Below are 26,275 nucleotides of genomic sequence, written 5' to 3'. Positions count from 1 at the left end.
TTTTATTGAAAAATACCTACAGGCAGAGTTCAGGTACGAACTTATACGAAGCTGCTCGTCGATCCGCTATCAATTATTGTCCCAATTTGCGATTCTACGAACCGTCGTAGAACGTCGCTCGGAATATTTTTACGCACCGTTGAATTTCCCTTCTCACAATGAATTGGTAAAAACTTACAGTTCGCGTCCCAGAATTCCTTGAAAATCATAACGAAAAGCCTTGATGCCCCAAAAAAAAAAACTTGTCGTAAATAACTTTAAATCAACGATGCGGAAATGGTGTCCAGTAATTAAATCTGCACTTACGAATCGAGTATTTTTGTACTCTGCGAACGTCGTGTAATAACAGCAACTAACGTGACAGATTCCACCTTTATAGAGCAAGTTCTACCCGCGTTGATCAAACGCGTTCTTCAAATAATAATTGGCGCGTTACTCTACGTTATAGCTACGCTGCAATAACTTTCAATCGTGCATTCTAGACTCTTTGACAAAATATAACTGAAGCACTGGCAGCACTCTAGATTCTACATTCCGTCGAGTAGTCATGCCTGCAAATCGAAGCGTGTTAAATTCCTATACGTGCCTTCCGCGCAGCTTCAATCGGATTCATCTGATGATTTGGTTCTGTATTGACCTACAGACACGTAATCGTGTTTCTTCGTCAAAGGATCCTCAATTATCGGTCACGATTATTACTGTTTCATCGAAGCTGTATTTTGCGTTTTTTTTTTTTTTTATTATCGTGTGTTCAATTTATTACACGTTAGTTTCCTCGCGTAAGGTTTGAATTTTCGTTTTTTATCGAGAGGAGATCACACGCACGAATGATGAGGAACGGAAATCTGTCAATTTTCTGATAATTACTTTACCTAAATTCGTCGGAGATTGATTCGATCACGACTGATATTTTTTCGTGTCATTAATTCGGGTATCCAAGTTTCGACGATCCTGAAAGTTTGTCAGCTTTACGAACTTTTTGAACACACCTATATTCGCAAAAATAAAGCAATCGATGCACTGCTTCTTAGTTTTATCCTGATCGGCAGCAGCGTGATAGAAGAATTCGATAGCTGCGGTAAATTTGCATACATTGTATAACTCCGATAAAAACAGTCGTGTTATTTTTATTTAATATAAAAGTTTCGTAAATCTCTGCGAAACTTTTTACAATTATACCCACATCAGTGTGGGCATAACTTTCAAAATCTAACTGTTGTGATAACTGTGACGGTTATTCATAAATTGAATGATGGATGGGCAGAGGAATTTACTTGACACTTGGAATCTTTTTCAAGTTCCCTAGATTCTTGGAGTAACCACAACTACACTATGTTATTATTATTTTAATGTGTAACATGAAAAAAAACAGCGAGTAGAGAAGCTTTCACGGTAATTAATAAGCCTGCATACATGTATATATGCGTGTTTTCTTGTATCGCGACCTAGAAAAAAAATGTAAAAAAAAAAAACGTAATCAATGAGGGCAAAATCCTTCTCTGGTTATTATTAAAATCGCCATTTGTCTTCGTACTGTCGAATATATTCCCCGTGTAACTTGATGGATTGTATTGATGGATGGAGCTTTTTTGAATTCCCTGTTCTGCGGTGTTGATAAAAATAGAGAAAGCAAGAAAGGAACACGGCTAAATTAACTCGCAGTTCATGAAAATCCGTACCGCTCGATTTGCACTCGAATTTAGTGGATTAAAAGGTGTGTCGTTATTTATTTATTTATTTATATTTGTTTTTTCCATAACTCATATCTACACTAAAATTAGCCGAAAAATAAAGTAAAGGTAAAAGACCTTATGTTTGATGGAAATTTCTTTTTTGTTTGTTGTCGTGTAAACAAAAAATGGATATTTTGGAGCATTTCCTAAGGTTTTTAGTGTAATGGAAATGATATCGTAATAAAATGGGTACAAATATTCGAGTGCTACAAAATATATATTCAAAAAATTCTTATTCATAAATAATGACCCCATTTTTGATCCACTCTTACGAAATTCAAAATTTGCTCCAAAGCATCTATTCTTTCGAGCAAAAAAATTAAAAGAGTTATAGCTCAATTGATATATTTTTCTTTTTACATATATATATATACATACATTCATATTTTTGTGTATACCTAAGAATGTAGTCCAGAAAGACCATTCTTTCATATTAACATGGAGAAAAAATTTGTTTCATAACTTTTGTAAAGAATTCCAAAGGTTCGATATTTCTCGAACAGTTACGCAAATTTAATCATGCTTCAATTTTCATCTTGCTATGAAAATTTCTACTCCTTGAAACAGAAAAAAGATTAAAAATAATTTACTTTCTGGATCTCTGCATATATACGCCACTTGAAATTTAAAAGAACCACCGTGTATATTGGCACGTATTCAATATCCACTTCAAAATTGATTTCATTATCGGAGAGTATATTTATACAGTTATAAATCAGTGTACACTACAGAATACATCCAAATTTCTTTCAGTAAAGTCTTAAAATATTACCCTAACAATCCGGCCGAAGGTTCGTGGATCTGCCAATATATCAGTAACTCGAGCCATATTATTTTTCCCGAGGATAAACTTGCAATTCGTGTTGAAGAATGAAAAAAAAAAAAAAAAAGAAAAGAAAAAGTGTGGAATATAAACCGCTAACAATTCGTTGGTAACTTCTTCAGATTTTCGCTCGCGTTTCTAACGCTGCAGGTGTTGCGAACGTCAATAAATAGTGCTTGAAATCGCGATCGTGGCGGATGAGGAACAATTATAAGTTAAGAGTATTCTCGTAGAAACGTCTTGCACAGGTGTAGGAGTACGGCTAGCCGAGGATAGACGTAGAGATTGGCCCGATTCATCCATAGCTGCATGTATCAGCGGTAACAAGCCCGTCAGTAACTTGTCAGGATTTGACGAGGCACTGATTTATAATCCAAAGCAGAGCTCGGCACGCCAGTCCAACAACGTATGAAACTTAACTTTCTGTGTATACAGGTATCATACCTGTATCACGCGATCGTTACGCAGGCATTTAATGGGTAACAACGTGAGGTGAGTGAGCGAGTGAATCCCTCTGAATTCGATTTTATGCAGGGAGCAGAAGTCGACGCTCGACATTGAAGATCGATAAGAATTTTATTGGAATTATTTAGGAATATCCTGCGTCCGATAGATGTATAAAGTTCCCCCAAATATTTTTATTGGTATTTAGTTTCGAAAACACTGATCAGACACTTCGCTGAAAATAATTTCATTTATTATGGTAACCAGAAAAATTCAGTAAAACAGGTATCGTTAAAAAAACTGTTTGAATATTGTTGGAATTACGAAAAACGAAGTATACGTTACCATTTTGCGCTATCGTCGATCCTTTTTTGGTTATTGCAACGCAAAATCAATTTCTGAGGTTTACTCTACTTTTTTAGTTAAACAAGGCTTTAACGTCAATTTGTTGTTGCACGAGCATTAAATTTTCGCAACAGTTGCAAGAAAATATAGTAACAGTGATAGTAATGAGAAAGAATAGTAACGGATACTAGACTTTCCGTTAACAGCTAGAAAACTAATTTTCATTTTTTACCCAGAACTATATTTTTCGATTGTCGTAAAAAATGAAAATAGTTGAGGACTGAGCGGTAACAGGAACTAAAAATTTTCACTCAATGTTGAAAGAAATCTCTACGCCACTCAACTGGTCTAGTTCTGATCCACTGTTTAGAAGACTTTTACCAAATAAAGTTATTTTGAAGAAAAAAGATCTTCCCAAAAGATGAGCCGTCTAGCTCAAGTTTAATAAGCCGCTATTTCGATTTTTATTTCCCATTCATTTAACGTGGGAAAATTTTACTTTTCGTTAACGGTTCAAACACTCGTAAAGTCTTCAATATTTTTGAGATTCATGCATAGATCCTTAAAGCTGATTTTTCAAACTTTCCAAACCTCTATGACAAAGCATAGTTATTGTCATTAGAACACATATTACAATTATCTGAAAACTATCGATTTTATTTTTTTGATTTTTTAAGCACTCCAACGCTTCTACAAATTATAGTGTCCTTAATTGAGCCAAATTTTTTATAGAAATTTTTACGAACATATTCAAATTTTGTGAAACTTAAAATACAAGTAAACGAAAATCGAAGAGAAACAAGTTATTGTCAGAATGAAATTTCGGAAACTTAAACTAAGTTCGAAAATGCGCACATCGACATCTCATTCAGATTATGTCGGAGAAAAATTGAGTGAAAGACTCATCTCTGGGAATAAATCCCTCTTTTAGGAATTGGAAATGTAGGATACGTGTCTTGCAGTGTACTCAAGGTGTAACTTATGGTGCTACACAGGGTCCTGTAAGGCGTTGCTGCATACGTACTGCCTGATTGTAAGTTCCGAATAGAAAGAACTAGTAACGCCGGCTATCTTCTCCGAACTTCGTCTCGTGCGTTGAAATATTCAGATGCCAATGTCTCGAGTTCTAATAATAGCCCTACCCGAACTTCGGATTAACTAATTTTCAATCAGCTACGGAAACTTAAACCAACACTGTCTCGAAAATGGCAGCAAGAAATGAAAATCGATTGGTTTTATCAATGAGTAATTGGGAAATATATTTTCTGCACCCACACTGATTGTGAGAGAAATTTTTAGTTCCGGTTACCGCTCAGTCTTTAACTATTTTCATTTTTTACCACAATCGAAGAATATAGTTCTAGGTACAAAACGAAAATTAGTTTTCTAGCTGCTACCTGAAAGTCTAGTCTCCGTTACTATTCTTTCTCGTTACGATCGCTGTTGCTATATTTTCTTGTAACTGTTGCGAAAGTTTAATGCTCGTGCAACAATAAATTTACGTTAAAGCCTTATTTAACTAAAAAAGTAGAGTAAACCCCAGAAACTGATTTTGCGTTGCAATTACCAAAAAAGGATCGGCGATAGCGCAAAATGGTTACGCGTATCTTGTTTGTCGTAATTCCAACAATATTAAAACAGTTTTATTTACGATACCTGTTTTACTGAATTTACCAGTTACCGTAACAAATTAAATTTTTCTCAGTGTATAAATCAATCACAATCGACATAATTCGTATTTTCTTTATGCTATGGCCAAATTAATAAGAAATGAAATTTGGACAATGATCAAAAAAAAAAATGGGAGGAAAATAACGTCTAGTTTAGACCGAGTCTTTCCAATTACACACAATTTTAAGAGGTTGGCCAATGTAAACTATAATCGGCTATAACGAAAATTTTTTATATTCAATGGCGGAATTTGGGTATTGTATTTTGGAGTAAATTTATAACACCTGTTTCTACGCGTGGAAATATGAAGACAGAGCTTTTTTTAAGTAATATTTTTGTTTTATTGTTATATTATTCATAGTTCGTTTTGAACGACGTTCGGTAGAATTGTTTACAATTAGTCTCACCGAATGAGAAGTTGACTGTTCTAAAATAATATTCAGAAAAACAATTAGTTTTTCAGTAAATAACCCGTGTTTTATTAGAAACTCATTTTGGATAGACAGAAATAATGAATCAAAATACGAAACAGTTCAATGTCGATTTAGTGTCTCTATTTTCGTTAAATTATCACGTTTGTATCCGTCAATTCGATGGAATCTTTTCGAAATTAGCAAAATGAAAAAAAAAAAAGAAAAAAATATCTAAAAGTCTTGATGAACTTTCAGTATCGATATTGGTAATTTTGCAATGCTTTCGAGAGTCGGAAATTTCTCTTACTCTCTGACTATAAATTCGAGTGACAAATTATCATTTTGTTTTCTAAAATGGGGCTCGTTTTATCGGATGATTTTGGACTTGATCCATTAAAGCCCAAGAAAAAACTGGGTCAGGTAACATCAAATTAACTATTCTATTCGTAGCAAAATGGAAAAATGAAATATACTTATTTTTTGTCTAATGTTATTTGCAATAGTTCATAAAAAAAAATACTCAAAGAAATTATACTGAATGTTATTATTTTCAAGAACTGACGGCACGAATCGATTCTACGGGAAAAATCACGAGGAAAACTTGTGTGACATATTTTTGTCAGAGTTAGTTTGTCGGTATGAAATCGAGCTGAATAAAAATTCTCCATAATTTTCACCATAAAAACTATAACATTAACAAATTGAACTCTGACGAAAAAATGTCACTCAAGTTTTCCTCATTATTTTTTCCGTAAAATCGATTGACGCAGTCAGTTTCTAAAAATAACAACTTTTGATATAATTTGTTTAAATAATTTTTTTTTTAGACAATTGAAAATAACGCAAGAAAAAATATTTATACACTATCTACCCGTTTTGTGTGAACGAAATAGTCAGTTTGATCCTATCTGACCCAGTTTTTTCTTAGGTTTTAATGGGTTGATCTAAACTAAAATACTAAATACGAACTAAACAAATTTTGGATTTTATAGGTATAGCAATTTTTGAGTTATTCCAGTAATAAAATTAAGAAACAGAATACTTCATTCGTCGATGTTTTATGTGCTCGAAACGCGTCCCAGGAAAAAGTTTTCGGTCCAGTCCGATCCAGGTCAACTAAATCAACCACATTTCCTTATTTTCCGATTTTCTATGCTTTTTGAGTTTGTCTACTTCGTGCGTCCGTTATATTTCACAAGGACAAATATATTCTCAATAAATATCAGTCTCCTCCTCTGGGATTTATGTGTAAACATACGGAAAGAGTTCAAGTGAATTGAATCGGAATTGATATCGTGTATACGTGTGCATATAATATAGAAAACTATCGTAGTAATATCTTCCTTTGCTATATAATGCTGCATTATGTACGTCTACTTACTTTCCGTACAGCAGAAGATGCAGGGAAACGATCCAATAAATGTTTACTTCGGTACTAGAACAATATATTTTACATTACACGTGTCTGCAGAGTTTAAATAAAAACGCAGAAATCCAACGACCTTGTCTATAATTATTTAGACGAATCGATCGACCTTATTGATATTCGTGTGTGAAATTTTTTCTTGGTATCCAAGATCGATGATGAAAAATATCTGCAAGATTTTGACGTTTCAGCCTCTTGTTGGGGGTCCTCCTCAGAACTATTTATTGCGAATATGTTATATTTTATACCGAAATGTACCTTAATTCAATTTTCTCGGTAAAATATTTTTTCTACTCGTCCAGAATCTCGAGTGCCACGATGCCAATTTTTTTTTACACATTTCCAATACACTGCCGGATAGCCTGTAAAATTTACAGCGAAGTTAAAGGATCACGTTGGAAGAAAAAAAATCAACTTAAATTGCGTTTTTTGATGCCATTCGGTGAAAAATATGACATGTATTGCATTAAATAGTTCATGGAAAAAAATAACGTTTTACGTTGAAATTTTTTTTCTCCCACTTTCGGTGGGCTCTGAAAATAAAATAAACGATTAAAAACCAATGTTATACTCGCTAATTTAGCATAAAGGACTCCTTAAGGTCAATCGCTGAACCTGCTTCTGCCTTTTAAATGTAAACAAACCCAAAATCTCTGATGTGAATCATACCTATCGTTACGTTCGTTAATTTTTTTCATATTGAGCTTAATGATAAAGTTCCTGACGTCATGCGTCAGTCGGAAAGGGAGAAGACTAATAAGCGCGGAGAAAAGAATTTTGCACAGAGTGATATAGAAAATTGTACCTGAGACGATAAGATCAAAGCTTTTATTGTATACCTGGTGTAACGTAATTGGAACTCTTCTAAGAGTAACGTAAAAATTGGAGAAAATGAAATTCCGAGGCTTTGTACATGCAGTATTATATTCTATAAAAATAATGTGAACAAACTTGAAAAGAGTACACTGAGAAAAATTTCATTTGTTATAATAACTGGAAAAATTCAGTAAAACAGGTATCGTTAAAAAAACTGTTTGAATATTGTTGGAATTAGGAAAAATGAGGTACGCCTAACCATTTTGCGCTATCGTCGATCCTTTTTTGGTAACTGCAACGCAAAATCGGTTTCTGAGGCTTACTCTACTTTTTTTAGTTAAACAAGGCTTTAACGTCCATTTATTCTTATACAAGCATTAAATTTTCGCAACAGTTACAAGAAAATATAGTAACAGTGATAGTAACGAGAAAGAATAGTAACGGATACTAGAGTTTCCGGTAACAGCTAGAAAACTAATTTTCATTTTGTACCTAGAACTATATTTTTCGATTGTGGTAAAAAATGAAAATAGTCAAGGGCTGAGCGGTAACCGGAGCTAAAAATTTATCTGTGTAGGATATTATATAAAATAATTTCAGTTGGAAAATGCATTTTCAACTTTGCACGATTTACGATGTTGTCCGAAAGTTAATTCAAGACACTCGTATAGAATGAGTCGATAATCACGAATGGATTCAAGAATAAAAATCGTCATCACGGAGAATAATATCTCACAAAATTCAGTATAGTCCAGTAAAAGGAAAGCAACAGAAATAGGAGAAGTTTTCTTATTTTCAAGCAACGAAGCCTGCACACGTGAAACGGTGCCAGAAAAACAAAATTCGTTACTTTGTAAGAAACGCGGGGAAACTTTTGGTTGATAAGAAGTAGAGAAGAAAGAAGAAACTCGAAACAAAAAAAAAGGAACAAACGAATCACAAAAAATACACGTAATAGACATGTATGGAGCATGCCATGCTAAATTCGGCATGTTGATTCGGTAATATTGTCGACATTTTTTCGCTAATAACAGTCGCAATTCGTTTGAAAAATATCTTTTTCTGCAACGACATGTGCATTCAAAATACAAATATACTCTTCCTAAGTCCTTGAAGGTGTTTATTCATAAACTTCTTAAGGTTCTGTCTTTTTTAAAATTTTACCAAATGTGATAATTATTTCATTTTCTGTTTAGACAGCTTCAAGATTAATCCCGTGATGTAGTGATTTATCTACTTTCTTGTTTTCTCGAGCACTCCGGATAATTTTTGCTTGATAAAAACGAGCGTTCAACGCGTTGAGAATTTTACTCAGAACAAACGAAACTTCGGACATGTTTAATTATTTTTCCGCATCTTCAAGCGCTATGATTATGTTAGTTTACAGCTTCGATATACCTTTGAAAATTTTTGGGAAAAATCAAACGAATTAACAATCGCTATCTACATAATTTTAACGTAATCTTAACAGGGTAGAAAATATATTCCATTTATTTTATCTCTCGCTATATGCAGAACTAAAATTTTTAAAGCGGTTGATCAAATATCGAAACAAATCAACTTGACGTCTGAAAATGATTGAAGCTAAGTATTAAAATTTGGAAAAAGGCGATACTTTGAAAAGGTTTTTAATATCTATGAATAAAAAATAATCGCACAAATAAAAGATTCCGTTAATAAATCGAATGTTTTTCAGTTGATATTGTGATATGAAATATTTTAAACGAAATCAAAAAACGTGATGGTAAAAATTGATTCATTTGACCCGGACTGCCCTGTATACTGAATTTAAGACATCCATGGTGAATATAATGCACGTATAATATTTTCAGCAAGTATAATCTGCGAAAGCATCGCGCTGCCGTTGTTGCAGAATCGGATCAGAGGCAGAGATACGCATCGCATATATTTCGCGCGTATAACAATCGGCCAATTTGAGTCGAAGCTGTGAAAGCTCAGGGGAAAACAATGGAACAACACGCAAAAACGTTGCCGGAATGTCACTGCGCCATTGTGCAGAAATTTTATTCGCACCTTCGGCTTTCGTTGAGAAATTCAAATTTCGTTTCACCGGCAAAGTTGGATAAGTGAAAAACGAGAAGAAGGAAAATTATCGCTTGGGCATCGTTGCCCACGAAACGCGCGAATTCTAATCAGAAATATATCGTTCCTGTATGATTCTTAGGAATAAAAATAATCACGTATCTTGATTTGAAATTTTTCTTCTCTCATCTTCGGATCAATCGAAATTTTCACAGGCATACACGCGACACGTAGAACAGGACGGTGAAATATTTTCCCACGTTATTAAATATACTTGCGATGACCAGAAATTTGTTGTAAAATTCGAGACTTTTGGAATGACAATCATAGACTCGATTTCTTTCTTTTTTTTTATCTCTCTTCGTCATCGTGATCTTCTCGAGGTACACGCGATTAATCGATCTTTTAAACGATCGATCGATCGTTCCTCTGACTAATCGATTAATCGGTACATCCGACGTTTAGTTTTTCTCACCATTTCCGTTATTCGTTCCTTTCGATCGATCGATTATTCCGCCTTTTCGATCCAACGACGGTTTTCCGATCAATCATACTGTCCAATAAATCGGTCCTTTCAACTAATCCCACAGCCCTGATACTAACGTCTATCAATCTATATTAATACCGACAACAATTATGACGAATCGATAGCGTCAGGCGATAGAAATATCCGTGAGGCTTGTACCCGACGACAGTGACTGTGAAACGAGTCTTGTAAAGAAGTTGAAGTACACACGTGTATTTCTTCTTCTCCTCCCCCGCTCAATGTTCTCCACGATGCAGCAGCTTGGCCTGCCGGAGTCAGAATACAGGAGACAGTCATCTCTTGGCAATCGTTCGCGTCACTCGGTTGAATTACGACAGATATCCAGTAATGATAAGTTATCGGAAAAGGGTCGGTACCAGCAACAGGTCGCCATCGGCCTAACCTGATATTCTATCTCGCTGCACGTGATTTTACACGTTTGTGTATCTTTGTGTATTTTTATTTATTTATTTATTTTTTTGATCATTGCTATCCCAATATCAAGCGAAAGAGAGTTTTATATTCGTTGGCCTGATGTCGTTTTTGCAGATGCCTGTTTAAGATTGAACCAAAAACTGTGCGCCTTTTGTCTTGATCATGTAACGTAATGAATGACATACTGTTTAAAAGTTTTGAGGATTTATTCTGTCGATAATTTTTTTTTTTTGAATCTTTATATTTCTAGCTACACGTGGCTGATTTTTAAACCAATCACGTCGTGAATAGAGATTTGAAATTTCAGAGAAAAGGCTTTGAGGACCCAATCGGGTGGGTATAATTTTTAAAAGGGACCGAAGAATGAAAATAAATTGAGATTAGTGTAAAGTTTGACGATTTATTAACGATCTTTGATTACTTCCATTTCCTCATACAGGAGAAGAATGGGAAATGAGAAATTCGAAAATTGACAAGACAAGCGGTAAGAATTGGAGGGAAATAAATAAAGGGACAGTAATTAGGGAGCATTGCACGGACGGAACTGAAATTTATGACAGTGATGAAATAATAAATAGTGGGTATAAAAATTGAATAACAATCGACTTCGAAGTTCGAAGGAATCAAGGTGTGGATTATAAATCAAGGCTAAATACAGAGTGATGCGTAATAGAAAAAGCGTGCCCGCCAGCGTTGCGTACCGGCATTAATAATCGCGAATTCAAATTAACAGTAGGTACAAGAATCTGTGTCCTCAAACCTGCAACTCTTGAAATCCATTTTTGCGTCATCAGGGACGTTAAATTTCCGTGTATCATACGTTGCACGAATACAGAGTTATACGTTGCGCGTATCAGCGAGACTCGTCGTCGAAAATGGTGAATATTATAAACAGATTGATATTTTACTACTATTTGGTTATGTCTTTGAAGGGGATTCTTCAGTCGCTCGACTTGTACCAAGGAACTGATCCGTATTTGGTTAAATGCAACATCGGAAATGACGTAAGTATACATTTTAATAAATTCATTTTTCTCTAATATACCCACACGTATTACATTCACGGTCAGAATATTGGGTTATTTAATATTTACATTATGTTATTGTACGTAGATTAGAGTGTGTTTTTTTTTTGTTTTTGAAACTTTTTTTTTTTTTTTTGCTTACTTAGATTTTAGTCTCAAACACAGCCTCGTGAAACCGGAACTCGGTGGTAAAATTCCAACGGGTGCCTCATCCGGTTTGAATTTTTCAAACGCTCTATAGATCCGAAACACAATCTCGAAAACTGTACGAGCTGGGAAATTATTTTTGATTCTATTTTGTGGTTAGTCAAGTTTTCTGTACAAAAAGTTATCTGTAAAAGGTATCTTGTGTTCAATTCGAACGTTTAAGAGGAAAAAAAGTTAAAAAGACAAAAAAATAACACCACTCTTACGTGGCTGTAAATGAAACTTGGCTGAAAGTTATCTTGAAAGTAAAATAATTTGGAATTAAAAAATTAGCGATGCCATTATACTGGACAAAAAAGCACGATAATAATGACAGTGTGCGTAATTTCAAGGAGAAATGAAAAGTGAAGTAACAAAGGAAAGAAAGAAAAACGTCGTCCTATCTCAGGCGGGTCGAAGCGAATTATGGATTTGTTTTTAACTCGGACGGATTTTTAAGACTCTTAATTAAATTCTAAGGGATCATTTGTCGTATTCAATTAGTTTTCAAGGAAGAGATATATTTTAATGACATTTAATCTGACACGGTACGGATAACTGTATAAATCAACTTTTCTTACTCCACTCTACTATATACCTATAATTTATAGATGCGCCGATATACACTCTTCAAGTTGTTAAGAAAATGAGAGTGGAAAAGATGCAAAGAAAACTTTCTGAAATGACGTAAAAAAGATTTATAGAAAATAGAATATTCTTCGCTGCGATTCTCTTGCCTTTTTAATTATAAGAAAGAAACTTTGTAAACTGTTTGTTTATTTTTCTTCAGGAATTTTAACTAGAAATTTGCGATCAACCGAGATTTTTAATCCGTAAAGATGAAAAACGTCAATTGTAAAGACATAATAATAATGATGAAAGAAAGTTTACGTTACTTTGAAAATGAACACTTTTTTCTTCAAGTTTCGTGTAGAATTCACCAATAAAATAACAAAACATATTGCGCAATTTTAAAAATAGAAAATAACAAATTTGCGATATTAGGAAGAGTGTCGAAGAACGTTAATTTAGAAGTGCGCACACCACAAATTAATTCATCACTCTGCATTAATTAGCAATTAATGTTTCGTCACGCTTATTTAAGCAGAGCGATGCTAGAAACTTATTTCTTTTATTTGTAATTTGGTTCATTTACGTTTACGCGGTACATCGAATATAAGTAGTTACTTCCAAAGGAAATTATTAATTACACAGGTCTGCAAAATAAATAAATAAATAATACATATATGAAGTTTTTAATGTGCCGAATCTATATTTGCTATCCATTTTTTTGTTCTCACGTATATATCACATACTATAATTTTTTTTTTTCAATGTTGAAAATTCAGAATTTGTCGTATTTTTCTGTTTTTCGACGATTTTAATCCTTAGACTTTTCAACTTTGTAATATTTTTACAAATATTGTTGCTATCATTAGTTTTTGATTGTAATTTGTGAGAAAAAATACCGTTTTACTTAAAAAAAAAAACTTTACATGAAAATTACATGTGGTACATATTTTTTGTTACTATATTTTGATTCAAGAGCGTCAAATCTGTCGTAATTGCATATAATAATAAGAGAGAGAATTCGTTAGTCAAAAGAAATTCGTTATTTGAGTAGTATTTAATCCAGATTTTAATCGTATAGTTAGCATCAAATATTTATCAATTTTTGGATTTGAAACCATCTTTATACAATAAGTAATACCGATTTCTACAGTAAAATTCAATCAGGCTTTATGTTAAATTGTTCGTTACATTGACGGAATTCACAACTCTAACTTTGAATCAATTATTTAGATTATTTAGATAAACACAATTATAAATGTCGAATGAAGTTAAGAAACGAGAAATACGGTCAAAGATACGAAAAATACGGAAAAAGGATCGACGATAGCGCAAAATGTTTACGCGTACCTCGTGTTTCGTAATTCCAACAATATTCAAACAGTTTTTTAACGATACCTGTTTTACTGAATTTTTTTAGTCAATGCAACAAATGAAATTTTTCTCAGTGATAGAATAACACAAAACCTAAAAAAGATGTCAGTCGAGCAACTAATGCACTTGTGCTCGCCGTTATGTGGACCCATTATCAGTTATCCCTATTTGACCATGTAAGAAGTTCTCGGTGTTAATCGTAGCGTAAATATAAGAAGGGCATTCCTTCAGATATCGAAGGTAAAACATACGCTGCAAGCAATGTTTTACCGTTATTCCAAGTAACTTAATTGCATTGCCATTTCACTTACGTACGTATGTGTGCACACATGGGGCATTCCAACTAAATAAACGGTTGAGCATGAGATTTTTTTATTTTACCAATGATTTTTCAATGTTGGTACTGCTCTTGGAAACGGTACAAAAAATTCACACCTTTTGGTCACTCGTCTTTACTCGATCATTTATTAAACCCATCTCAAAAACACCGAACTCAATTTTTGAGAATTATGAAAAAAAAAAAAACATTTATACCTATTCCAAATCTATTATAATGCATATCACATCTTCGATATGGTTATTGAATTTAAAAATTTTCATCTAGTCCGCAAAGATATTCACGATTTAAAAAAAAAAAACTTTTATTCCACACTTCTTGCGCTATGATGTTTTTTTTCTACCCACATGTCACCCTCTATTTAAAAGAAATTTAAACAATGGTAAAAAAAAAACGGAAACAAGTGTCCTTCCAAAAGATGTTCTATTTCGCCAACTAAATGTTTTTTCTTGGTTCATAAAAATCAATTTACGTATTTTTAAGATGTTTTTAAGGATCGTACTAGCGTAAGAAACATTCTTGATGAAATTGAAAAATCTCCCGGTCAACATTTTACTGATTGTCGTGTAATGCATCATACACATTGTAGAATACAGAAAATAATGCACTGGTTTTTCTTCCTTGGGCCTTAAAAACTGGGAAGAAACTTTCTAAAATCAATAGAGTGTTTTTAAACGCGTATTTCAATCTTTTCTAAGTTTTGGGCGTCCCACTTCTAGTTCTTTTTAACAATGTGTCAGGCTGAGCTGAATTTTTATTTTCTTTTTTTTTTTGGTTTCTACGGTAATTCTTACGAAAAACTCTGGGAATCAGCGTATTTTTATTTTTTATTTTCTCAAAGCCCCAAATTTGAGAAACGAATTGAAAACGTAGGTTTTGCCTGTTTACTTGTACATTTTCTGCCCAAAAATACCTCGCACGCACACTTTTACTCCGGAAGATTAAAATATCTTTTCAAAAAATATACTATCGTAATCTAAATTTTGTTGGAAACGAATTTTTGACCACATCTTGTTCGGTCGTTTCAAAAACGAATAAAACTCGGTGTTAACGAAATTTCACCGGAGTCCCTCATTAAGAATCAATTAAATCAATAAAGTCAGCCCTGTAAATTTTTTCCAAAGGTCAGAGAATTCATTTAAAAAGAACGCCTGCGAGTTGATTTCACATTTGGTGGATCTCCATCATTTTCGGAAAAAACATCCCCGTAGCTTAAAAATGCGATAATCTGTAAAAAATCCAGGATACGATCATTCGATAATAAAATTGGTAAACAAATATCGATTCTCAGCAACTCAACTTCGCTACTTAATGAAGCGTCGTGACTCAATCAACCCGGCTGTTCACTGTCTGCCCTAACTCATAGTCAGGGATAGTGTGCAGGATCTAACCACCGGTGTGTGTATATATATATATATATATATATATATATATACACATATATATAACACGGTCTGCATTTGTTCAACGGGGAACCAATTTCTGCCCGGTAATTTATACGGAGAAGAGACGTCAACACGTGGTTATTAACTGCTGACCGAACTCGACGAACCTCTGACCTACCTACCGGGTGGCTGGGATAAATCTCATTCGGACCGGCTTGTTTCAAATTTAAAAACCCAATCGTTCATTCGTGTAACAAATGCACTCGTGCATCTAATGAGAACGAAGCGATTGTTTCAAGAAATTGGTTTCGACATCGTGAATGATTTATTTCTTCTTCTTTTTTTTTTTTTTTTTGGAAAACAGACTCATCAAGTCAATTTACTGCTTTTTGCAGTCCTTCGTTTTGATATGAAAAATTTATTGTCTCAGTGATAGAATAATTAGGCTGAATGTAAATATTATAACAATTACGTTTTTTTTTTTTTTCTTTTTCTTTCTTCAACCGATGATCGATTCCTTTTTATAAACATATTAAAATCCATACGTGCGATATGATAAATAAAATGTACCCAATATTGAAGCAAAACGATTTCTTTTGACAGATACGATTCGAATATGAAAAGCAGTCTCGACAAAATTGAACTAATTGTTATGTGCGTAATTCATCCAATCTTGGCTCGCTCTACTTTTTTCATATTACTATATTTCTTTCGGTTTTATTCTTCACGTACAATCCAAGAGTTGTTTTTTATCTTTATGTACTGAAAAATATTCAAAAAAACAAAAGACCAGAAATGGAATGAAATATAATTTCGTCAATCGCCAGGATCGAAACGAGCCAAAGTTTTAAATTTATACAGTCGAGTGTAGGAGGCGATGATGGTTATTGGTGGGTTATATGATGGGTTTTGGGTCCACTAACCGCGGGGATATGTAAAAGTGGAGTTTGAAAAGTGGGCGCGACTCCCATCATTTAAGTCTTCTCTCTATACTTTTAAGGGGCCAATTTTCTCACCTGTTCGAAAGGATAGTAATCTTACTATATCATGTTAAACATTTCGATGCTTTGTAACCTGAAATTTATTCATGCCTCTCTACCAAAGTGAGTTTCTTTACATCCAACACGAGCCATCAGTTCGAACCAGCTAAAACAATTCATCAGATTAAAGACACGATTCTTTTTGAAAATTCTTTTATCTCTGTTATTTTCTCAATTCCAGTTGAAATATTGAAGTGGGATATGTGAAATTGACGTGCATTTGAAAATGCACAATTTTTATACGTCAGAAACGATTCTGAAATATTTGAATCGTTTAGAATTTGTGCACCGGAATAAAAAAATAAAGCTCAAGAACGAACAATTATTACGATTATTTCTCTTTTATATATTTTTCGATTCGGTAAAAATATGTACGATTTTTTGGTTTCTTGTTTTTTGGGGTGGGGGGTTGACAATATCATTGCGCAAAAGCATTTGGCGAATATTAGTCCACACTGTGTTTTCTCCGATTTCATATTCTAATATTCTTATACGAGTCATTCCAAAAAAAGATACAAGCTTTGCATTTTCACACTCACTATGCAACTTCTTGTGACTTTACCTTCATTGTCCCTCAATTTTTTACAATTTTAACGTAATTATAAATCAGTTATAAAAAATTCATTCCCTGTTCAACTTTTCATTCATAATTTAATGGATCCGTTTATACGATGATCATGATTATAATCAATACTATCTAATAGTAGATTTACCTAAGCGTTTAAGAATGCGGTCGAAGACTATTAACGAAAAATTTAAATATGCATAAATTTTTTCCGCATGAGTCACACCGCTGCCTCAAACCAGCTTGAATTCAATGTTTAATCCATGACATTGGAGTCGGTGACTCCAGGAAAATCATCATATATTGTATATCATATCAGACTGTTTGAATTACGGTTAATAGATACATGTATAGATTTACACATACCATATAATACACATCTTATCGTTAGACTTCAGACCAAAACCCTAAGCATTTCCAGTTCAGCAAAAACTGTTGTTAGACATTTATCCGGCAGAAAAAAAAAGAAAACATTGCCGTAATCTGGAAAGGTCTAATATGTAAATGCAATGAAGTAACGAACCGTAAGTATTTTGTTTACTTACGTCTCATAAACGAATTTTTGGTTTTGCCGACATCGTAACTATAAAACAGAATTACCCATAGTCAAAACTATGTAACTCAGTGTCAAAAATAATTTTTTTATCCATTGAAAATCTACATTGTGACAGGAAGATGTCTCTCGAATTTACATCTTCCACTTTATTTTATTACGGTTATTTGATTATTTGGTTCATTACGAAAAGTCTCATCATTTTATCTCAAGGTAAATTGGTGATTTGTTTAAGATAGTTTCTTTTAAGTTTTTGGAAATTTTGAAATCCTTAGCTGATGGTTAAGTCCCGATATTTAGTGCTCTGGAAGACTTTTCCTTTTAGATAAATTAAAGTTGCCAGAATCTTTTTAATAAACTTTTACAACAGAGGTAAAACGACGTAAATTGAATAATGAATTCAAGTAAACTATTCCACAGCACTTGACGATACCAGCGATATGAAATTCGTACTTGAACTTATTTTCCATCAACGAAGCATTATTTACAAATCACTCTAAATTAACTTAGAACTAATTTGCAAACTATAAACCAAAGAACAAGTATTTCCTACACAACGTATAATTAATAACTGGTCGTTCAACAATACGCTTATATTCCAGAATAAAAAAAAAAAGTACTCTTCCGAGAACGAGTGCATTCTATTCGTCAATATTGTCTGTTTTATGCATACTCGCGAAATTATCCGATCCGATCCGATTAACATCGAGTAAAATTCTGTGGTTATAATTCGTCGGCGAATGTCTAGCCGATCGAGAGTATTATAAAATAATCCCGTGTCTCATCACTAGAGAAAAAAATCTGTGTTTCCATAGCTTCAACCGTTGAATACGGCATGAATTTAAAAATAGACCGCGAAACGAGATGTACGAATCATTCGAGATGCGCGCGCAGCGCTGCGTCGCGGCCTTTTTACGAAGCTTATCACTCAATTTCCCTCTCAGACTCTCAGCCTGCGCCCATCCGAGAAATCAAACACGCGGGGCATTGGAGACGATGAAGAAGATTTCATTTCATGGAACGTTAAGCTACTCAACAGTTTGAAACTGATTATACACACCTTCCGATTTTCGACTATAATGCAAGTTATACGGCTGTAGAAAATTTAAGGTCTAATCGGAAGGGAACGAATTGGGATTTTTCGCCATATTCGATATCCTGTTCTCACCTCTACGTATAAGGCATTCCGTGTCAAATCGAGCTCGGTCTGACCCTTAACCTTTCCGATTTGGGTCAGCATTTTTTATACGATTGTTTTGACTCTCGAAGGCAGGAATTTCGAATTCTTTTTTTTTTTTTTGAAATTGTTCAAACTACTATATTGATCGACAGAATTTTTAAAGGTGAAGTATTTCTGAAAAATCATTTGTCCGATGCAAAAAATTTTGAACTTTGAGCCGCAGTTAACTGGCGTTTCATTAAAATTTTTTTCAAGTTTGTATCGAAAAAATTATTTAAAAAAAAAACTGAAAGGAAGTATCAATTTGCCAGGGGTGGTTGCTCAAACATTTTTATATCTAGCACCAGATTTTTAAGAATTGTTTAAGATTTTCGTAAGCTCATTAGTTATTTGAAAAATTTAAAAATCTCAAAAAATTCCTTCAAATCTAGCGTTACATATACTGACTGACTTTCCCTTATAATTTGAAAGTTTTTTTTTCGGATACTTCTTCTTCATTAGAAAGAAATTCAGTACACTAGAGGCTGTTGTCTGAAACATACTACACCCAATTTTAAACAATTTTTCAGATCTTTGTCAAGATATTTTTATGCCTCAAGATGAAAAAATTTGAGACAATTTTCCAAAATCTGGTGTCCCATATGAAAATGTTTGAGTAACCATGTATTGTAAACTGACTCTTCCTTTAATTTTTTTAAACGATTCTTCCAGGAAAAGTTGGAACAAAATGTAAAGAGGATCCGACCTATTTTGGCTCTGGGTTAAAAAATTTTTATATCCAACACATGATTTCTCAGAATTATTTCAGGCTTTTAAATTGTGTTGATCAATGTGGTCGTTCTCAAAAATTTTCGGAACTGAAACCGATTCGAAAAATTTTGCAACAAAAATGATAGCCTTCAAGAGTTGAATCAATCATCAAAAATCGCAGGTCGAATCGGCGAGATCAAGGGTCAGACCAAGGTCGATTTGACATGGAATGCCCCGTGTATAAAACTAACTCTATCTGGCGTACATTCGCTTATAACTCCAGACATACCAAACTAATTTCGATTATCTTTTTTCTGTGGGTAGTTACAACGTCTAGGAAGGTTTTAGACTATATTTCGCTACAACTAGATAAACAGTTTTGGCGATATAACGATATTTGTAAACCAAGTCAGAACGACATCACACACTTATGCGAACGCTGATTGAACTCTTTTAGGTTAGGTTGGATCGAGTTAGGTTATGTTAAGTCAGGTTAGATCGAATATTATAAGTCTTCATTCAAATATACTTCACGGTAAGCAGGATTGTTTCATTTGAATAGAATTTTCATGTTATTACATTAAATTTGGATGCGAGCTAATTGGATATAAACAAAAGAACTTCAATTTTCGGTTGTTTTGATTTCGATTTCTCCCGCGCCCGTCTATCCAGCAGACACGAGAACGAAATGAAACATGAAATCATTCACTCCTTTTTTGCGAACACTGAAGAGCGGATGTTGAATACGCCGTTTTAATCAATCTCTAGACTATCTGTAATGTGGAATTGAAATGTGATGTAAACTCTGACGAGAACAGAAAATTTGGTTTCCAGTTCAAGATAAATTTCCCATCTTCCATTAATTCCCTAGCAAATTTCGTTTCCTCGTAACTATATGCCTATCAAAAACGGTAGCAATACTAAAAAGGGAGTTGGCTTACGATCACGATGTAAAAGTTTAAATAGAAGCCAACTTAAAAATCGAGATTCCTGAGCTAATTGTGTCTGCAACAGCTGCGGGGCACTTTGAGTCGCTGCCGCGATAAGAAGGCATATAAGTTGATATCTGAAGAGGTTGCAACTGAGAAAAAACGCTACTCGTTCTTAAGTGTCGCGGTAGCATGAGCTGCATCTGCAGGCAAAAGAACACCATTGCGCCTTGCCTCTTCACACTGCATTCTCCAATTTAAATTATAAAAGTGACGTGAGTTCTCGTTGAAAAAAAAAAAAATTTGTTTCTGATTTTCTACCTATACGACTCTCATATTTTATCCTACTTTCAGTTCTCTAATTCTTTGCTTCTCTATCATTTATGACTAAAATTCTCTGTTTATTCAGTTTCTGGTGTTCTGAAATTTTTATTGGAAATTGGTCAGCTAGATCAATTTATAAGAAGTTGATTTTAATTCGAAATATACCGCCTCAACAAATTTGAGTAAATTTTTTCTCTGTTTCAAAATTACACAAGCTAGTTTTACAATTTATATTTATATTTACCCAGATCTATAGTTTTTAAGTTGCAGGATTATTCGTTTACTTTACGGATATTCTGAAATAAATTTCATTTATTCGGTAATTTAGGAGTGAAGGAAAATAAAATGTAAACATTCAAAATATCAGTCACGATAATACACTCAATTTACATATTTTCATTCCATCTGTTTATTTATTTCATAATTGTATGAGAAAATATAAATATTACGAATATTTCGAAATCAGAAAAACAGAAGTTTGACAGAAAAAAAACTTTATAGCAAGTGAAGAATGCTGTTGCGGTTTTGCATCTAATATCCGGTAAAGATAAGTGCAACTATTAGTTGCTGTACAGTTTAAATTCAGCGGTCAGAATTAAGCCGGCGCTTCCAAAGAGCAACGACCTATTCGCCTGGAGAAGTAGAATCTGATCAGATAGATAAAGACTGACACGCCAGATTAAGGCAAGTTTTTTTTTTTTCTTCATTATAATCGTTACGCTCTTATTTCAATTTCCAGGTGAATTGGTTCTAATCTTATCAAATTCTGTGATATTCTTCTTTTTTTTTTTTTTAATTCGATCTTCTAATCGTGGTTCCTTTTTTTTTCTTTTTTCATTGGGTTAAAATAACTTAGGTGCGTGTCTAATACAATGCTAAGCTAATGTTGCAATAAATAAACACTGACAGATTGATAAACAGATCTGTTGTCAATAAGTATGCAGTTCACATTTGATGATAAAATTAGTTTGCAATCCGAAATTTCGCTGATTTGTATTGCACGAAGTTTTTTGCGTTTTAATATATTTGTATCTGATACGATCAGTTATTTCTCAGTTTGATGCTATATTGTTGCTACAGCATAGCGGTGGATTAGATTTCAATCTCAGCAACCGTAATGAAAAAAACAAGACAACGGATATGGAAAATATGTAAGTTTATCTGATTCGGTGGGAATTGTACATTTCCTTTCCAACGTGTGGACGGATAACTTATAACGGATTTTTGAGATATACGGTTCGGTCAAAGAAGTGGTTGACTCAAAAAAGTGTTGAAACGAAGGCTGGGATTGCTGGGAAAGTCTTACTTGTAAAAATTAAGCTACGTACGTGTAAATCAGAGATAATCGTAACACAGGAAAAACTTTGAAAGAGCTGAATTTTGAATACGAATATCTCGTTATGTCATGAGCTTCAGAGAAACAACATTATTGCATGATTTCTCGCTTGCCCAATTTTTATTAACGATGGCGTATTTTATTCGGGAATGAATTCTGCATAGATCTTCCAAGTTAAATTTGTGGTGATGCATTCATTGCTAAATCCTAGATTTCTGCAGTTAAAATTAAGAGTTGATATTTTTTTTTCAAGTCATATTTAACTTTGTGAGGTTCAATTATACTTCCGAAACCTTTGATTACTCACGTTTTTGTTTCTGCAAATTTTAAACCGACCGCACATTTCACACATCTTCAAATTAACTCAATATTAGAATAACGTGATTCAACACTGAGAGAAATTTTTAGTTCCGTTTACCGCTCAGTCCTCAACTATTTTCATTTTTTATCACAATCGAAAAATGTAGTTCTAGGTAGAAAATGAAAATTAGTTTTCTAGCTGTTACCAGAAAGTCTAGTATCCCTTACTATTCTTCCTCATTACGATCACTGTTACTGTATTTTCTTGCAACTGTAGCGAAAATTTAATGCTTGTGCAAGAATAAATTGACGTTAAAGCCTTATTTAACTAAAAAAGTAGAGTAAACCTCACAAACTGACTTTGCGTTGCAATTACCAAAACAAAGGATCGACAACAGCGCAAAATGGTTACGCGTACCTCGATTTTCGTAATCCCAAAAATATTCAGACAGTTTCTTTCAACGATGACTGTTTTACGGAATTTTTCTAGTTACTACAACAAACGAAATCTCACTCAGTGAACACTTCCTGCAGCAAATCGTAGATCGTTCATCGATTCCACATTTATAATTCCGCGTTACCTGCGTTTGACGTGCGAATCCGTGCAACGTGACGTAACAAATCATAATCAAACGATTGAACGTCAATGCAACACGTTGCGAACCGCATGCATATATTACATGCATGTATAGGTATACAGGATATACAACGCGAACATTCCGGAACATGTTTTGCAGCCCCATTCGGTCGCTAATGGTTTGCGATCGATTTGCCGCTTGCATAATTGTCAAACAATTGATCGTCGAACGCGTGCGGACAATTTCATCATCGCAGTAGACGTTATGACGACCAATGCATTGTATTGCAATTTCTTACTAATTACACTTTCGATTGAATGCGATTTTTTTGCACGGACTCGATCCTCTGTTGTCCCCAATTAACTCGCAATTTTTTTGTTGTTGCAAAGTTGGGTTTATATTACACGCATCATCCCATATACGTTGAATTCTGCAAATGAACGCAATCTTGTGCTAATTTTTCCTACGATCGCTAAAAATGTTCAGAAACTTTTTTAGATTTGGAATTGCACTTTTAACAATGAAAAACGTGTACAATATAAATCAAAATCTGTAGTTCAGGTGAACTTGCACAAAAAAGTGGAGGTTTTTTCAAAGATACTGGAATTATGTTGAACATTTTTCAACATGTCGGTGAAATATCGTAACAATATAATTTATATTTTTGCTGATATGCGTTTTTTTGGTCAATCCTTAGGCAAATTCATATGATATGCAACACACGTAAAAATGTATAATTTCCAATAATAGCACACTTTTATCTTTCATTGTCTAATTTTATACTTTTCCTTTGTAGTTTCATTTCCCAGATGCCGAGGGGGGGTCAGGTAATGATTCAGATTTAGCCTCATTAGTCGACGTGGAACATTTATTCGTGAGTTTCGTGAATTTTTTTATCACCTTTTTATATTTTACTTATTATCATTCAAATTTTGTATTGTACAATTTTTTTGTGCTTTATTTAATTATTATCACACCTGCCATTTTTCTTTTTCTCATTTTTTTACGCACTTCCAAATTCTTACCTTCGCGCCGCTATTTCAGGCTTAATTATTGGCACCTACGGGTGACGATTGTTATTGTCATTAAATCGTTTCCAAATTTTATGTGCTATCACTGTACATTGTCTGCTAACAAAATGCATATATTTATAAGTTACACCGAATCAAACAAAGCTGTACTACGTGTCCAAAAAATTATTTCAATCAAATATACGCATAAATTTATTTGCAAACCAGCTGCTTGTTTCTTACGAGTAACTAACACAAAAATTATATATGTTCAGAATAATCATTGTAATAATAATAATAATTTGTCATGAATCACCTACGTATAGCAACATGATTTCTTCATCTCAGTACATTTTTCAAAATGAAATTGCGTTTCATTTATCGCCCTCGAAATGAATATTATATTTTTCATGTTATATGATTTCTTATCTTGATCTTATGTAATAAAATAACCGCTAGTGTGAAGAAATAAATTATTTTTCCAATTGTATGGCCTACCGTTTTCTTAAACTTTTTCTTTGTACATCAATGCATCTGAGAAAATCTCGTGAAGCCTTTGCAAACAGGCCTAGCAAGATGCAAAATGACTCAATATTTGTTTGTGTTTGTTTTTCTCATGCTGCAAAAAGCTTGAAAAATTATGTTTCGTGTTCGTTTGGATCTGAATGTATCGTACGAATCTGCATAACTATATAAAGATGGAATGTGTATTAATAAAAGATAAACTAACATTTTAAAGTTAGAAATGAAAACGATATTGATTATTTTTTACAAAATTGTGATATGGATTCAATATCCGATACTAATAACCAATATTTTGCAGCGTGCCTAGGGACAAGAGACAATTTATTTGTTTTCCCATTGTTTGCCGTCAAACGATCAGAAAATAATAAGAAGACTGTGTCGTTCAGCGTGCTTTCAAAATTTTTAAATTTCCCATACAAGATGTAAATATTCGCGTTCGATATCAGTAGGAGAAAAAAATTTATTCCAATTCGCAAATATTTTCATTTTTTATTTTGCGACCGATGTATTCGCGATGGAACGAAAGCAAGTTTACCTAAATAATTTCGGCTGATGTTGCGGTGAAAAATTACGGGTGTAACCTTGTTTGCTTTTTCAAGCACTCAAATAAAGCGAAGAGAAATATTGTAATATTAATCGGCTGAAGATGGTGTTTCGAATATCGAATAATAGACGAATAGAATTGAGGCAGTTGTTGGTATTGGCCAAAATCGATACTGTTTATTTATTTTATTACGAGATAGTCGTACATTAATTACGAAAATCTCTTTAAAACACAAAAATAGAAAGTATTGGAATTATCAAAAGCTTAATTATATCCATGCTTCATTTCAAATCGCTTCGAAGTATGTCAACAATTTAATAGATTCGTTAGATTTCACTCGGCCATAGTTCATTTTATTTGGAATAATATTTTTTACAAATTCATTGAGACCTTTTTTTCAAAATAAAGATGAAGAAAAAATCTGTTTCAGTGACTTCGCAGAGAATAGTGTTTTGAATAAAATCCGACATAGTAGGATGAAATGGAACGAATTTACTAAATTCTAAGCCATTTTGAAGCGACTTTAAGTCAAATATCAACTTCTGAACTTGTTTATTAAAATACCATCATAATCTACGTTTTCATCTTGAGAGAAATTTTCGCAGCTTACGAGTATAACTGGAAAAAAAACTAGACCTTACAAAAAAGATATTACGAGATTTTGTTGGGCGCCTGGCGTGGTCAACACGCCTCGAAATCTTTATCTTCGCTTAGCTTCGGCTAATATGCTCGGTAGCTCAGTACCGCGGAGAGGAGAGGGGTAATTTTGGGAGAGAGAAAAAGACACTCGATAAACACACGCTAGTTAACAAAATTGATATAAAAGAATATATTTTGACATGGCGGTGTTACACAAAAACAAAAGATAATCATTCACCAGTCGTTTTTCGCGATAACAAAGATAAGATAAATAGAACAAAAAAAAAAAAATAACATAAAATCACGAACAATCAACTATCCAACAGATCTTAATCCTACTTGCGCTAGCCGCACTCTTAATGGTAAAAAAAAATGGTAAAATGGTAACTAACCGCGATCGTCCTCGACTTAACTACAGCCCGAATCGTAACATTGATTAGGGATAAGGAA

At 33.5% G+C, this 26,275-nt stretch overlaps 1 protein-coding gene across 1 annotated transcript in view; it reads left to right on the top strand.

Moving 5' to 3' along the window:
* LOC124297277 (collagen alpha-1(IX) chain) overlaps positions 1-26,275 on the top strand; it is a 147,599-nt gene that overhangs the window by 82,669 nt on the left and 38,655 nt on the right. Inside the window, exons 5-6 of the mRNA XM_046748132.1 lie at positions 11,608-11,679; positions 23,904-23,981. Coding sequence (XP_046604088.1) covers positions 11,608-11,679; positions 23,904-23,981 — 150 coding nt within the window. The remainder of the gene's footprint in view (positions 1-11,607; positions 11,680-23,903; positions 23,982-26,275) is intronic.

The sequence above is a fragment of the Neodiprion virginianus genome, chromosome 2, assembly GCF_021901495.1.
Source record: "Neodiprion virginianus isolate iyNeoVirg1 chromosome 2, iyNeoVirg1.1, whole genome shotgun sequence".
NCBI classification, from domain to species: domain Eukaryota; kingdom Metazoa; phylum Arthropoda; class Insecta; order Hymenoptera; family Diprionidae; genus Neodiprion; species Neodiprion virginianus.
This window is presented reverse-complemented; position numbering and strand designations above follow the sequence as displayed.